We start from the raw sequence: 17,492 nt of genomic DNA, 5'->3' as shown, positions 1-17,492 counted from the left end.
AGGCCTTGATGCTTTATTAAGACGCAGATTGATTTGAAAAGTCTGCACTTGTTACCTCATAACAATAATGGTACTTTGACCCAAATTATTGCTGACTTGATGTTCTCTGATGGATTAGACAACTCAAGCAAGGTTCAAGAGTCTGCCAATAGATTTTCCAATTGTTCTGGGATGAAAAATCTGTATACACAGGACCAGTGTGTATGATTTAGTAACATCTAGAGGTGAGGTTGCAGATTGCAACCAACTGAATATCCCTTCCCTCACCCCTCCCGTTCCAGCAGTGAAGTAGAACCTACGGTGGCCTTCAGGTAACATAAGGTAAGAAACGTAAAAGGCCCTCTCGAGAGCCAGTGTTTGTCTGTTCTGGGCTACTGTAGAAACATGGTGGTGCTACATTGGCGGGCTCCGTGGAAGAGGAACTGCTCCCTTGTAGATATGAAGGGCTCATTCTGAGTTAACAAAAACACAACAATTCCATTTTGTACATAGATCCCCCTAAAACACTTTGGTCCTTTAAAGCAGGCAATAAGCTATCAGGAAGGCCTCATGGCAGTCATAACCACAGATTCCCATCATTATGGTATAAGAGAGTAAGTGATTATAAGAAACTGAGATTTTCGAAAGTATCATGACCATACATAATACTTTACAGCTGCTTTAGTGGTGGCCTAAAGGTTAAAGAAGCGAGCTTGTGACCAGGAGATTGTTGGTTCAATCCCCAGACCGACAGGATAAAAATCTGGGTGGGAAAGTGAAAGAGCAGCGCTTGTCCCTCCCTCATTACCACCACTGAGGTGCCCTTGAGCAAGGCCCTTAACCCCAACCGCTCCAGTGGAGCTGCTCAGTGGCCAGCAGATCAGACTGTGGTTGTACTGGGCAGCTTCCAGGTATGAATGTGTGCAACTGTGTGGATGTGATCAGGGCGTTCCTGCAAAAGAGAGGTTGCCTCTCAGTGAACCTTCCCTGAAAAAATAAAGGTTAAAAAAAAAAAAGTATATACAACATAAATATATATATATATTTTTTTTTTTATAGATATATATTTTTTTATAGATATATATATATATATATATATATCTATAAAAAAAAAAAAATATATATATATATATATATTATACTGCACATGTGTTGTTGTACTGTAGGCACATATATAGATATAATGCATTACAGATGTAGACCTAAGAGAAAATGTGCCAAAAGCTGTCCCATTTGTGTTTGACTGAACAATATTAATGATGTTCCTAGAAGTGATGGCTGTCTTTTTTTTTTAACATTCCTTACAATTACACTGTAAACAATTCTGCCCCCTAAGATGGCATCAAGATGTTCTTCTGTGTGAGTCTGAGTGACAAAAAGGACAACAGTGTTTACATGTCACAATCGTCAGCTCAGTATCAGAATAAGTCCGGCAACTTTAGCAGGTTTCTCAAGAGCATGGCCTCAGTTTTGAGTCCGGCCTTAAGGGCGCTTTATTTTTTATTTTTTTTTATTTTATATTTTTTGGGCATTTTAGGCCTTTATTAGGCCAGATGAAGACATGAAAGGGGAGAGAAAGAGGGAAAGTAAACCTCTATATATGTGCGCCTGCTCTACCAACTGAACCAACCCGGCCAACAGGAAGGACACTTGTTTTGGGATTATTTTTATTCAGGTCTGGCTAGTTTTCCATGATTTACCTTTGTCTTCCACTCAAGCTACTGTATATGACAAATGTGTCAATGTATTGATGTTTGGTCCAGTTAAAACCATCGTGTAAAGGTGTCATACATACGTACACAAATATTAGTTATTTCACAGGTATTGATTAGACAAATGCTGAAAGCTATGGGGACAGAACATTAAGAGTAGATTCACATCTACTGTATGCTAATTCTTACTTGATTTTTAGATATTTATTTCCACATTTAGAATGAATAATGTGCACTTTATTGTCTTTTTAAAATTGCTCTGGTCTCAGTATTGATTTGGCATTGTCCTTTGACCTGTACCAGATTAAAATTCTCAAATGTTTTTTAGTGCAACCATAGCACAATATTACCTGTGTAACATATGTGCAAAGCTCATGGTGCTGGCTAACATATATAAGAGTGTGACTTTCTGAAAATGTAAATGTCATTACTGTTGGACAGCTTGAGCCGACAACATCATAAAATAAAAACCACTTAAGCATACACACTCAGACCTACTGACCTGTATGTGTCCTCCGGTGTGCTTTTAAATGGGAGCTTTTGGTGTACACCTTATTGCAGCCCTCAAAGTCACATCTGTGAATTCTTCTCTTTTTGGAATCTGGTGACTCTGACCTCCGGGGGCGCCGTATGCTGTCAATACTGAACGGGGACATGGAACTGCAATGGGAGAAAGAGAATCAACATAAAAGCATTATTAGGCTACGACGATGACATCAACATTATCATTCTAAGCAGGTTTTGAGTATGTAATGTATTCGCAATGAAAAAGTGACAACATAAAGCAAACTCAAAACTAGTCCCACACTTTTCTATGCACAAAGGACATTGAAAAGCTGCACACCGCTTTTTCTTTGTGAAGTTTAGTTGGCAGTGTCTAGCTGCCAACTAAATTGCTATTTACAGTAGTTAAGCAAAATAACGCTGACTGAAACATATTACACTGTGGCATATACTGTGATTTAGCACAAGCTATGCACTGAAGAGGTGCCATCCCATTTATGCAAAAAACAACAACAAAAAACTTCAAAGACAATAGTGACACATATTGTAATGCTACAAGTTGTTTAGGTCATTGTATTATGAGGGACACCATTTTTTTGTTGGGACAGTTGATGTGTATGAAGTGTTTTGGTCGCCTTAGTATACTTTGGATATATGTTGTGCTGAGCTGCATGTGCATGTTCAGTATAGCGAAATGCATGTACGCACTAACTGAAGTCCACAGGCGCAAGTATTGTATATTTTCTTTTGTTGGTATAAAACAGTCAAGTATGTTAATTTCCTCTGTACAGTTGGTACCAACTGGAAAAACAGTATCCTATAAAGATTAGTATATGACACATACAGACAACTACCATGTAAGGTAGTGCAACAGTAGCTTTGTCAGCAGGTGGCAGTGCAACACTGCTGTACAGTAACTCTGAGGAAGTAGATGAGGTAAGAAGGCTGGTATTGTTTTTGCTCCAACACTTTCATCACTCATAGGTGGAGTTTTATCTCAATGTTGTTCAATGAGATTAATGACTCCTGAGCTATTTCTGTCATCAATAGATTTTGGCATGACATGTGACATGACAAGTCAATATCCCTGTTGATTAAATGTGTCATTTCCAACAGTGAAGCCCTGTTTGCTGTGTAGTGTCGTCTACGGCAAATCTTAAATGTGTTCACGCATCACTTCTCTGAATATAATGTTACACACACACACACACACACACACACACACACACACACACACACGCGCACACACACACACAAAAAGAAAGAAATACAGGAAGGAACAAAAAGATTGTGGTAGATGGTCAGTAGTTCATGTCTCAGCGAGCAACTTTCTCACACATGACTACTGCACACACAACAAATAAGCAAGAAAGAGAAAGATACAGCAATGACAGAAAACAAGAACATTTCTGTTTACTAGAAGGGAGGAGTAATATCTGTGGGATATATCGAACAGAGCTCTGTCAGCTGTGATGGAGCACAGTTGCTTTTCTTTCAGGTCTCAGAGTCTCTGCTGTGGATATTGAGAAAGAAAAGGTAAGAGGGTGAAGGGAGAGAGGGGAATGAGGGAGCGTACAAAAGGAACAGCTTTGGTCATGTTAGAGGGATATTAAAGAGGAGCAGGGGCTGCCAGACAGGCCCTCCACTGAACTGTCTCCACTACACACACAACCCACTTCCTGTCTCTCAGTGTTTCACTGAAGCACGATTTGTCAAATGCAGGCTCAGGCTATATACGCATGCAATCAAGATAGATACACACAGGCTACACAAATACACAGAAATACAGCAAAACACACATCCATACAGATCACCTGTTGCTCTTGGCTTACTGCCAATCTGAAGCCCTACAGGAAATGAGCACACGGGTCAGATATGAAGTGGACTCCAACTCCCCTAATCTCTCTTTCGCTCTCTCTCTCTCTCTCTCTCTCTCTCTCTCTCTCTCTCTCTCTCTCTCTCTCTCTCTCTCTCCTTCTCCTCTAAGTTCAGAAAATATCTCATTGCAAAGTGATGTCAAAAATAAACATTTAGAGAAATATGTATATTAATGAAGCTGAAAAAACAGTAAATTGTAATTAGAATTGATTGATGAGATTACCAGGCCATCTACTAATCTAACAGAGAAATGCAGACAAGCATCTAGAATTGGATGTGTGTGTGTGCGTGTGTGTAAACAGGATTTACAGTGAAAACACTCAGACATCTCGCAGATAAGGCGGATGTTTACATTCTGAGTTCATCCAAAAAGTGACTCCATGATTATGAGATATAATTTAGGAAGTACAATAGGTTCTAAAACAAAGAACGAATGACGATTACTCATCATCATTAATTAATTAATTTAACGTCAGAGATGGGGACTCGAGTCGCACTTAAGTCGCACAAACAGCTGACTTCAGACTTGACTCTGACTCGACCCAAAAGACTTCAGACTTGACTCGGACTCGAGCTTTGAGACTCGTCAACAACCTGTTTTCATGCAATTATTGCTTTTTAAATCAAAATGTATTCATGTATTTCTATTTTCTTTTATTGGCGCATATACGTTAGGGAAACGTATGACGAGCTGTATGTCCCCTGCCCTTTGCCATAATGTGCAACGTAACGCATGCACCTATGTGCGCGCACATATCAAAAAATGCATTGCCGATGGCGACACCAAATCCTCCAGGAGTTGTGCCTTTTCTCATTAGTTTTGCTTTCAATAACTTGGTAAACAGTGGCAGTAAGCTAACAGCTACATGCAAAGTGTGTGATAAATGATGCCGGATCAACAACGTCGGACTTCATCAGGCATCTCAAAACGCACCTAAATAGGTCAGTCACTCACACACTAATGTGAAAAGAGACGTTACATTTAGCATATATCGTCACAGGTAACAAGCTAACCATCACAGAGTGTTGTGCTAATGCTGAGAACAGGCACATTGTATCTTTATAGTTAGTTGCTGAGGCTCAGACATCCATGGCGCACAGGAGGCGGGACGTACGGCTCCATCTCCCCAGGAACAAACGCTGTGCCGGGTGGGCAAACTCATGCGATGCGTAATTGATCCCGCGGATGATTTGTAGGCTACTAAGTGAACAAGGTGTAGCCGGTCCACCAAACACTGGGCCGTCTTGACTGTCTTAATTCTGCACATATTTCTGTTACTGTAGTCTTATTTACTATTTCATTATTTCATCCATGCGTGGCGCAGCGGATCCGTCACCGGAACTGTCACCTGCTGTGGAGACGATGGCCTCACTAACCTCTCCTCTCTGAGTTGGAACTCCCTCGCGCTGGACTCAGTTTCACTGAGCCTACTAACACTTAGAAAATAAATGTCATTACATCAGTGAGTTCATACTGCTTATTGTGCGTAATTTGGACTGACACTGAGATGCTGTCACTTTTCGCTTGATTTCCACTTCGACATTAGACATTTTTTTGAGTGAAAGAGACGTTACATTTAGCATATATCATCACAGGTAACAAGCTAACCATCACAAAGTGTTGTGCTAATGCTGGGAACAGGCACATTGTATCTTTATAGTTTTATCCATACGATGTGACAGACTTAGGTTAATATTTCACCAGGTCAGAGGTCTAGAAGGATGTGTTGAGTAGCCTAGACCCCATAAAGTTATCCTACAACTGATTTTGATACTGTACTGTATGGATGGTAGCTACAGGACATGTTTTGAATTCATAAGATTTAACAACACAGTGTTAGGGACAGATCAGATGGCCAGAGACTTGACTTGGACTTGTGGCAAAAGACTTGAGACTTGACTTGAACTTGCCCCTCAAAGACTTGAGACTTGACTTGGACTCAAGCTCAAAGACTTGAGACTTGACTTGGACTTGCAAAAAATGACTTGTGAACATCTCTGTTTAATGTACATCAACTGTTTTTCCTCTGCTGCTGATAATTGTGACAGATTTCTGGTTTGAACCATTTTGGGTACTCATAGAAAGTTCCCACTGTGAGACATGCTATTGATTAGTGAGCTTCAGTCCTTACAGTTACAAACTTTAAAATACACTTGGATGACATTTAACTATAGAAAAGTTAGTAAATTCAGTGAGAGGAAATAATATTTAAGCATAATAAAAATAAAACTGGATAAAATAAAGAGATATAGCAATAAAAATCTATATTTTCAAAGTTTCATTCCGAACAATAAGTGTAATGTCCTTTTAAACTGAAAATCTGGGTTTTCAATTGTTTGTCGGACAAAATTTGACATTTGAAAGCATCGTTTGTCTCTGGAAAACTGCGATGGACATTTTTTACTACTTTTTGACATACAAAGGCTAAGCAATTCATCGTAAAGATAACTGACTTAATTATTCGACGATGAACATAATGTTTTGTTGCAGCCTTAAATACAAGAATCAGTTTTAAGATTTTCCGTGTCGCTCTTGTCATGTAAAAAAAAAACAAAAAAAAAAACTCATAGCTTGTTGTGTTTTACCTGGAGTTGACTGATTGTCATGCTTCTCTGTAGGTTGAGAAACTTCCACCACTACTGGTGTATTCTGCTTCGCTTCTGAAAGATGCTACTAACAGCATAACGCGTTAATTTTTTTTAATCGTATTAATCGCATGCCGCCATTTATTAATTTATTTTCACTTCACTCGGCTTTGCGTCGTGCCTAACAGGCTACTATTTTGCAGTACTTCCTCGAAACACATCCTGCTGCTGCAGGAATAGCAACGTGGATTTCGGTGCCTCATTCTGGTGCCACTGATATGCCTGCACTTCTCTCTGATGCTCTGAAACAGACGTTACAGGAAACAGAAACAACGCTGCACGTGACGCTAGTTAACACTATACTCAACAGCAGCTAAAGTTAGCCTACCGCTAGCTAGTAGCTGGATTAAACATGGTTACAATGCTGACAGCTAACGCTAAACGGTGTAAAGTTTGTCTGTATTTCACATAGACAGTATATAAGAATGGACCAACAGATCCTGTTGCTCTGGACGGAGACCAGTGAAGGCCTTTAGAAGCACTTTTCCGGTGAGCGCTGAGCGTTACTGCGCAGCTTCCAACTGAGAGAGACGACGTAAATGTGCCGTGAGCAACGTGTCTGAAAGTTGTAAGTCTTCTGGTAGCTGTGCCAAGAGAAATCTCAATCATTCCGAATCTTACAGAGACGGAGAGCGTAGGTATATGTAAAGAGATAACATAGGCACAGGCTAATTATTGCTAACTAAAATGCTAGTTAACATTAGTAATTACACTTAAACAGCTAATGTAAGACGAAACTGCCTGTGTGCTTCTCCTGTACTATACGGTAATTCCTCTACTATGCGACAGTAAGTCGCGTGGTTATGACACAATCGTTAGCCTATTTTTACAAAAATGTCTGCTACGGAGCCATAACGTGAGGTACAAGGTAATGGAGCCTTTTATACATTGTCGTGTTTCTTTAGAAATAAACACTGGACAAACAGAGTCTTTAAACACTTCAGATGTAAAGTTATTCGCTGTTAAAGTGACGCCAAAATGAATGGCAGTCAATGGAATGCTAACGGGAGGTGATGGCTTGGTAGCATCAAAATGGCTCCATAGGAGGTTCGCGGTCCGAGGAGAAGCTTCCCCCCTTGGTATTTCACTGTAGAGGATTCCGACACCAGGATGTAACAATCTGCAGTGGTCGTTGTTTTTGTCAGGCAACAGCTATTTACTAGTGAAATAAGTTATTGTTATAGTGATTACATTATTATTAAACATTTAATTTTGACGATATGGCCTTAGCAATAAACAAGCCGTTCTTTAATGTCGCCAACTGTTTAGTACCCTTCTTTTTTTTAACTTTCTTAAAAAGTATTGATTCAGGCACCGTTAAGGCACCGGTACCGTTTTAAAAGTACCGCTTTAGCACCGGTATCCAAACCAAACAATACCCAACCCTAATATTGACTCTAGATTCAAATGTGTGACTAGATTAAATATATAATAAACAAATACAAATCTTAAAATCAAGTTCATAAAGTCATTTTCTTTGCATTCATTTGATTCCCAATCAAGATACACTGGTAATAATTGCTTTCCATTGTTAATATGTACTTAAAAACAGTTCTGAAATGCAAAATAATAGAATTTTAATTATGTGATAAAACATGCGATTAATCGCGATTAACTATAGAAATTCAACGATTAATCGCGATAAAGAAAATGTAATCGTTTGACAGCCCTAGTAGTAATAGATCACTGTACTCACACTAGATCAACTGGTGTGTTCAAAATCAGCAACAAGAGATCGACTGGTTCACATTTCTGTTATGTATACAGACGCATAACTATCGGTAAGCAGGGTAAGCGGTGCTTACGGGCCTGGACCAATCAGGGGCCCGCATGACTGGAAGATATTCATTTACAGCCGGGGCCCCCTATCACATTGGGCCACTGACCAAGCGGGAGTGAGAACAGGTCAAATTAATTTCCTTGTTTCAGAGACCGTTCTCTTCACGTGTGTGACTCGAACATCTCACATTTACCAACGAAAGACCGTGCAGAACATTTCAGACCGTCCTGCCAACCTGTAAACATTTTAACATCAATGTACGCTGTAATGTTTTTTCACTCTAAAGTCACTGAAAGCTGCTGCTGTTTACATCCTGTCTGATCTCTGCAGCGGGTGGGGCTGCTGAGTTCCCCCCGCGACTGACACACACACACACACACACACACACACACACAAAATCACACACGGTGGATGCAGGAAAAAACGGAGATGAGACGTACAAGATTACCTAAATTGAGGACAGCTACACTCGTTATTGTAAGTGCAATGCTAAGTTAAAGTCCAATAAGTACTTTATTAAACCGTATGAATGTTATACCAACATTTGCAGCATCCTGAGCCTTTTTGGTAAGGTTCCTAGGAAATCTCAGCCCAGAGTAATTAATTAATAGTAATAATTATTATTCTCCCCAAAACAAGTTTCCTTTTTTTTAAAGAACTATACAAAAAACTTTTTTTGCAACTTTCACTGTCTTCTGCAACTTCATTGCAACAAACTTTTATCGCAAAATCAGGCATTTTGGGCTGCAACAATCTATAAAAAAGGCCACGAAATCCTGGAGGGACTGCCCTTGTGTGTTTTTTCATGTGTTATGGTGCGCATTCACCAGTGTTTTTTGTTGTTGTTGTTGTGGTGCGCGTAGGCTACTCCTGATTTTGTCAGTCATCTCATCTCTTATATGCTGTGTCTCTATGATCCAATCCTGTCCTATTGATGGTAGCCTACTCGTGGACATTGCGCCATCATCACGTGCTGTAGTAGGGGGGCCCACCTTGCTAATCCTGCTTAGGGGCCCGGTGTTGGCTCGTTACGCCACTGTATGTATAGTTATAACATGGTGAAGTTATAGCTTTCTCAGTTTATAAGACAACAAATGTGACAGAATCTGTAGAAAACAAGAAAGTTGTAAGTAGGATGTATTTATTCGCATAAACAATTTATCGTTTATTTCTTTAATACCACATCCCCGGCCATATGTGTCATACAGTAGCTGTTTTGTGAGAATCGATTCGTTGTATTTTCTCATGTGAGCCCAGGAGCAAAATCACACTGCCTTGAACCCTGTGTCACCGCGGCATCATGGCTGTGTGAATGTGTCTGTTTATGTTTCCCAAAGCAGCAGAGAGAAATAGGAAGTACAGCTGAGAACGATTTCAAACAGAGCTGACCTCTGTTTTACTTCATTTGTTTCCCCCTTTCTTTTGTCCCCATCTTCATCTGCTGCGCTCCATGAGCACGAGAGCGAGGGAGAAAGGGAGTATGTGTGTCACCTACAACAGGGGTTTCCCACAATGCAAACACAACACATATTTTTGACTTCTCATAGGAAACAAGGTCATGACAGACTGTTTTAACACAGCAAAGAAGCTACACTGTTCTTAAACAGACCTACAGTAATGGTGGATTTATCAAGAAAACAGGAAAGGGAGTGTGTGTGACTATGTGGATGTGTGTGTACTGGAAGACTTCCCACTGGGCATTCCTGTACCTGTCCGAGGATACTACCCCTTGGCTCACCCCCCTCCCCTTTCTCCACCTGCTCTGCTCCATGGCCCCCCAGGTCCTTGGGGACAAGCCAAACTTCAGCAGAGACAACCTTTCTAACACAGCCCCTAAACCCCAACACACACTTCACACACACACACACACACACACACACACACACACACACCTTCTCGCCCTCTCCTCTCTCTCAAACTGTCTTCTTCTCTTTCACTCGTGCTCTCCCACAATAGCCTATCCACCGGTCCCCAGGGAAACGCATGAATATGGAGGAGGCTGCCCAAGAAGCACATGACACACTCTCTCCTTTCACTCATTTATTTATATATGGATACCTGGAATGGAAGCGACAGGCACTCCCATCCTCCACCCTTACACTTCTCTTTTCTGATGCTCTCTGGATGACTGCTTGTGTAAATGTGGATACTAAATTACATAAAGCAAATCCTTCTACACTCACAGTGCACACGTTCAAATAAAAAAAAAGAAAGAAATACAACAGCACAGTTGACTGATATATTTCAAAGAAGTGCTGTCAGCTTCTGTTGCACTGCAATTGCACTGCAGATGTCCTTAGAGCGCATGTGTTGTGTCAACACAGAATGCACATTCTTCCTCTATGTGGCCAAACCGGCGTGTAACTCAAGAAGACTACAGACTGCTTTGTTTTTCACAGACGAACATGCAAAGTCTGTGTTCCTGTTGACAATGGCTGACCTCCTTCTGGAACCAGCTGTTCTGTCCACTGTGCAGAAACACGTGCATGCATACAGTACAAACACACATACACCGGAGGATTAATACTTACAGACGTGCACACATACTTTTTCACACGCTCAGTCACATACACAGCATGCACGCAGGAGCACAGTTTCCACATAGCACTTTGCACACAGAGAAGTGAGTGTGTGGGCAGGCCCTGGCAGGGTATTGCTAAGCCTGGCTAGTGATTTCTCTCCATAGTGAAAGCTTGGGCAGTGAAAGGTTGGGTCCTGCCAACCTCTGTTCTCCTCTGACCACCCGGTGCCCACGTGTGGCACTCAGGGGCATGCCTGTCCCTTTCAATAACCTGCATTGAAACCTGAGTCCTCCAGTGTGTGTGTGTGTGTGTGTGTGTGTGTGTGTGTGTGTGTGTGTGTGTGTGTGTGTGTGTGTGTGTGTGTGTGTGTGTGTGTGTGTGTGTGTGTGTGTGTGTCTTCCCTGAAACATGGCAACCTCTACTTGTACCACTGAACAAGCACAGCCAGAGAACGAGTCTTTACCACAATGTGTTGCACAGTGCCACCACAATAACTAATTTAGCTTCATTACTGTAGATGTTCACACAGCCAGCAATGCTGAAGCAAACAATACAATGTCTTGTACATACAAAGTACTTTCAACCCCGTAAGCTGGACTGTTACCACCAAAACACAGCCAGCCGGGGTCGGGCTACCATCAGCCACAGCCTTGTTAATGTTGCTTCATCATTAGCAGTCCCGGAATACTTTCCTTATAGTTAGTCTAAATAAAAGTCCTATGGGTATTAACTTGAGTGTGGCCAGGCTGCTGGTTATGACTGTTCTGTGTTTATGGGCAGAAGAGTATGAGGGCAAGGCTGAGCCAACTGTTTCTCTGCGCCTGATTTCCTGTTTCTGATCAGGGCACTGTAAGCTGTCATCCACTGGAGAGGGAAGTCTTTACATTCAACACAGATGGACTGTCACCACAGGAGTTGTGATGTCTGGGCATAAACTATGTCTGAGCCATATGCATTTGGGCTTATAGATGCACTCCCACGCATATTCATCCAAATGAGGAAGAGCGGTTACAAAAGCACACAGAAGTGCACAATGCTAGGTTTTATACTGGGTTTATATGTAAATGATGCTCTGATCCATGGTGACTAACAATAAGCAATGTCAGGAAAAACATTTTAAACTCTGTACTCTGAACTCTGTAATGCCATGTCAGATCTTGTACATACATACTTGTTTATACAAACTTTCTAAAACGTGCTGCCAAAGAAATGCTGCCAATTTTTTATAATCCTTCCTCAAATAGTCATCCCTTCTTTAAATTAGATATTTTCTTTATCTTTTAGGACCCAGAAACTCAACAGCTTGATAAACAATGGCTAATGGCAAAGAAAAAAAGCCCAGACTGGAACTAGATACAATGCAGAGGGCCAACATCTTCAAATAAAATCTCCTAATAAAGATATGTATATACATGAATTTTAAGATGGCAGAATATTTTCCCTAAAATATATCTTTAATAACGATTAAACTGTTTCTATAAGCAGTGACATTTTACATGGTTGGTGAGTTACTATAAGACACCATCAAGCATTTAATTTAATAAATAGCTACATTGTAATGTAAGTGTTTACTATTTGGGTGAGTGATAATGTGAAGAAAAGTTCTCCAGCATTAAGAATACTAATACAGAAGACCAAATTTAAACTGCCATATCACTAGATTTACAAGCTGCCAACAGTACGGTGAAGACCATACTTCCCAAACATCTTCCTGTGACAACACAGAACAGAAAAAAACAGCTCAAGACAAAGATACAAGGATTTTATTTTAGAACTGTTAGTGTCAGTAAAGGAGAAAAGGTCAGTATGGAGACCAAACATTTCCCACACACACACACACACACACACACACACGTGTACAGATCATGATACTCACTCTTGTACAGCGCGAGCTATAGACAGCGCAGTAGAGCCGGTCTCATTAACACTATCCAAGGTCACGTTTGGCAGGTCGTCGTCATCGCTGTCACTCTTGATCTGCCTTGGCGACAGGCCGTTGGGGTCTATGTGTGCTATGAGGAAGGGACACAGACACGGGAGTCAGTGGGTAAATGTCCAAGTTAAAAGTATGTGTGCATGCATGCTCTCTGTTCCCCAACATGTGCAACTGACAGAGAATCATATTCACGATAATAACTCTCACATAAAACCCTGAAGACAACACAAACATCTAAATCCAGCCGGGTTCCTGCTGTATTAATTTTTATAGAACGTCCTGATAATTAGCAAGCTAGCTTTGTCCTTTTTTTTGATTCTTTTCTTTTGCACAGTAGCCAAGACAGAACATTTGAGTGGCCAACATGCTATTAACCATGAGCCTCTGAGCCAGTGAGCAAAGGGGTATCTGTCTCTCGAGCTGCATGACAAAGTAACTTCTATTCCACAAGTTGTGACAACTTCTCCCATGGACAACTCATTGGATATATTGCCAGAGCCTGCAGCCATTCTGTCCTCTCTGTCTGCAAGGACACAGGCTGCGATCCTGGATAACGCAAGAGATGAATGTCAAAAAACTAAAACAAAACTGTCAAAGAAAAGTTGCTGGAAATGCACTGGATCGAACACTGATTAAGTTACAAAGGTATTTAGAAAAAATACAGAAGAATACTTAACTGCATGCTTAAGATATCACAATAAGTATAATTGCTCTTGTTTCTGAAGATGTAATCATCACAAACACTGAATATATAGTGATACATTTTCCACTGAGTTCAGCGACATCCCCAGTTATTGTACGCCTGGTGCTTTTATAAAAGCTATCAGGACTTCACCTCCTCTGTTCTCTCAGCCGAGACTGTGGCCATAGTGGCCCATAATAAGGGTCTAGAGTTAGAAGCAGACATGGTGTTATTACGGGGGGGGGGTGCACACAGAAATAATGCTGTAACTCTGTTATGCTTTAAAGGTTTCTAAGTGTTGTCGTAGACTTAGACATGCAGAGTGGTCACCAGCTCGCCTACCCAATGGAAAACCTGTAATTAGTTGGAAATGCATCGTGTGTTGAAAAGGGGTATTTTGAGCGAGGGACACAAAGGAGGAGTGGTGGAGAGGTGGGCAGAGCACCGGATTTCTTTCTTTCTCTCCTGTTGTTTCCAGTCAAGCCCTGTTTCCATGGCAACCTCCTGTCGGAGACAGGGAGACAGCAGTGAAAAGAAGGGTACCCGCCCTCTCTTAAAAAGGATGGCCAACCTGTGTGTGTGTGTGTGTGTGTGTGTGTGTGTGTGTGTGTGCGTGTGCGTGTGCGTGTGTGTGTGTGTGTGTGTGTGCGTGCGCATGTGCGTGTGCATGTGGGTGAGTGGAAGTGTGTGTGTATTTTGTGTGCATGGAAGTGTTTTTGTATCTATGCTGAAAGCTTCAGTATGACTGAGACTTGCATCATTGCACATGATTGTTCAGTTCGTATCAAGTCAAACAAGGTAAATCTGGGCTGTTGACCCTCACATTAAACTTCATATGGGGGGAGTGGGCTTTAGATAGTAACTCTCCTGAACTCATTTTTCCAGCCATCACAAAAATGGTGACACCTTAAAGGAAAACCCCTTGATAAGATTAGACCAAAAAAAAAATCATATCCAAACAATAATAATAATTACATCTTGTAGCACTTTATTTTTCATTTGACTTGGGGAATTTTTATCTAAATGTTCACATTAAATCATTTTAAGCGCAATAAATAGCTAAATGTTCCGTTTATCTACTGGTTGCGATCTCATTAAAAGTGACTGTATCCACCACACACAACATTCAACACTCATTTACCCCATTTCCTTAGTGTTTTGTGCTTTCAGAGCCGGGCAAAGCTGATGTTGGACTGTGTATGTGTGTGCATGCAAGTGTTTGTATAAGTGCCACCCATCTTCAATATCCATCCACACCCTGTTATGCAAGTCTTGTTTTTCCTGTCTTTCCTTCTTTCCTTTTCTCTCCTTGGGAGCAGACATAAAACGCCCATCTCTAAGGGGACCACCCCACCCAGCCGACTAAATGTCTTTCTGACTACATGCTCTAATTACACATGTTTGCTTGTATGTACAGTACATCCACGGGTGTGAGTTAAAGTGTAAGTGTGTCTGTCCATCCTGCAGGGAGTAACAAGAAGCAACCTCTTTTACAACCAACAGTTGGCTTGTGTACGGCTCAGAGTTGGACAGAAACACCTACTGTAGGCTCACTCCCAGTGGTTGGCAGTAAAACCACACCCAGTGAGAAAACCAATAACCCAGTCTAGGCGAGGGCAGCAAGGTCTAATACTCAAACGGCCCCGGATGTTTGCTTCTCGATAGAAAGAAAGGCAACAACGGGTGTGGCCCTGTTTACCTGCACCTGAGGCTATAAGCAACCAAGCGAAATCTCTGTCAGTTAAAGATGGGAGAGCCTTTCAACTTGTAAACCTCATCTTCACTCTAAAGGGGGAACATTATGGCCGGAGGGGCCGTCTCTGAAAGAATGCACACACAGTCAGCTTTCAAAGCATTGTGTCTGCAAGTTCTTTGACTGAAGACAGGACATCTGGGCAGACAAACTTACCATCATGAACAGCCTGCTATTTGGATATATCAAGCCCCATCACATAGTTATTGCAGCCACTTTTTCACTGCCTGATGCCAGCATGAACCTGTCTTGGTTGTCCCTTTTTTTTCACCTAGTCTAATCATATATATACCATTTATTTTATTCAATCTCTGAAAAGGTTTCCAATTCATTTTTAGGGTGGTTTTATTATTTTGGTAAGGCTTTTAATTACCCCTTTGCAAGAATATAGCCGAGGTGTATTGTGATGGTTGACAACTGATAACTGAAAATATTCAACCGTATTGATTTAGGTAAATATTTTCTAATTGAAGTTTCTCAGCAGGTTGAGATAAAAGTCTATAAAAGTTGGAGAAAAGTCAGACCGCTTATGTTGCTATGTAAAACTAATATAATCATGATGCATCATCATTTCCTCTACAGTTCTATCAGTGCTTAAATAGCTGCTGAAGCACATTAGAGTTATAGCGTGTCTAACTGGAAGTGATGAAAGAGGTTTCATAGAAATCCCAATAGAACAAAGTTAGCCATATGAAAATGGAGAAAATTCAGTGAGCATGGTCTCACCTTTGCCATGGTTTTTCACCTCGTCCAGCAGAGGTAGCATGATGGGGTTGTTGAGGCTGGAGGGTGATCGAACGGCAGTGGTGTACATGAGTGGCAGTGACTGTACCACGACTGGGATGCGGTGAACATGGCTGGCAAGCTTCCCCGCTCCCTGCAGGCTCAATGGGCTGGATGGAGGCGGCGGCACAGAGTGCAGAATGTGCAAATACGGCTGACCTCTCAGCCCGGTTCCAGGGGTTAGCACAGATGAGGCTGAGGTGATAACCGATGGAGAGGAGGAGGAGGAGGATGACGACGATAAAGAAGACGGGGAGAAAGCGTATCTGAGAGGCGAGGATGACGAGGTGGTGGTAGGGGTGGTTGATGAAGAGGAGGGGCGGGGTTTGTTGATTGACAGGTCGACAGGCTCGGTCTGTGTGTAGAAGTGCAGGTCGTTAGCGAGCAGGTCTTCTGGAGGTTCGTGTTTAACTCTGCTGAGGAAGAAGGGGACGCCGTCCATTGCAGAGTAAGGGCGCACTTTAGGTGACTGTTGAAGTAGAAGAGAAGCATTGATGTTAGATTTTTTTCCTCCAGTGATTCATTTTTGTCATTTTAATGCCTTAAAAGGTGCACTAGACCGCAACACACAACAAGGAAGAATGAAAAAAGTGAAAGACCTGTATACAATTAATGTATTTATGGCACAACATTTTATATTACTACCCCTGCAATAATTATACTCTCCTCATTCAGTCAGGCCAGAAAGTAGCGTGCCAATGAATTCATGTGAAGTATGTTAGTTTTTGTGCTAGTATTCAGCTTCAGGAGCAATAATACTGCATGATGGAGATATGTCATTTATTGAGAAAGGAGCAATTGATTTTCTCATGTTCATTCAAGCATTCAACTCCTCCTTGGTTAGCATGATGTCATACGCAGATGAGACACAGGAGTAGATAGTGTCTTTCACACCTCCTTTCACTGTCTACTTTGTGTTTCTCTTTTCTCTTGGCGTGGGTTGCTCTCTCTTTTCCTCCTGTTTTCCATCACTCCCACAGAAAAGCAGCTCTCTTGGCTCCCCTTGTATCTCTCCTAAATCTCCTTTGTGACGGTGGAAAAACATCATATGGGCTCAATTTCCTGACCGTCTCTCTCTGTCTCTCAGCGATGGGCCTCCTAAGGCCAACGCTGGTGGCTCAGTGTATCCCTCAACACATCTTTCACTTAACACCAAGCAGACTGTAACACAACCGCTCCGTCTGCACAAGTTTCAGGAACCTGTTTACTTGGAAAAGATAATGAAGAACATACACAGTAGAGAAGTGACATTAACCCCGCGACTAGTTATTTGTTTCTCCAGACTGCCATACTTTTGGATCCTCTATCACATTTTCT

The 17,492-nt window shown here is 41.5% G+C and overlaps 1 protein-coding gene across 7 annotated transcripts in view; it reads right to left on the bottom strand.

The window, feature by feature from the left end:
- The window catches only part of klf12b (Kruppel like factor 12b), a 44,648-nt gene that overhangs the window by 4,375 nt on the left and 22,781 nt on the right, over positions 1-17,492 (bottom strand). For all 7 annotated transcript variants that reach the window (XM_078262318.1, XM_078262320.1, XM_078262319.1 and 4 more), the window contains exons 3-5: positions 16,119-16,644; positions 12,898-13,033; positions 2,194-2,351 (exon numbers count right to left, since the gene is read on the bottom strand). In XM_078262318.1, the coding sequence (XP_078118444.1) occupies positions 2,194-2,351; positions 12,898-13,033; positions 16,119-16,644 (820 nt within the window). The remainder of the gene's footprint in view (positions 1-2,193; positions 2,352-12,897; positions 13,034-16,118; positions 16,645-17,492) is intronic.

The sequence above is a fragment of the Sander vitreus genome, chromosome 11, assembly GCF_031162955.1.
Source record: "Sander vitreus isolate 19-12246 chromosome 11, sanVit1, whole genome shotgun sequence".
Lineage (NCBI taxonomy): Eukaryota > Metazoa > Chordata > Actinopteri > Perciformes > Percidae > Sander > Sander vitreus.
The sequence above is the reverse complement of the archived record's forward strand: the minus strand, read 5'-3'. Positions and strand labels throughout refer to the sequence as shown.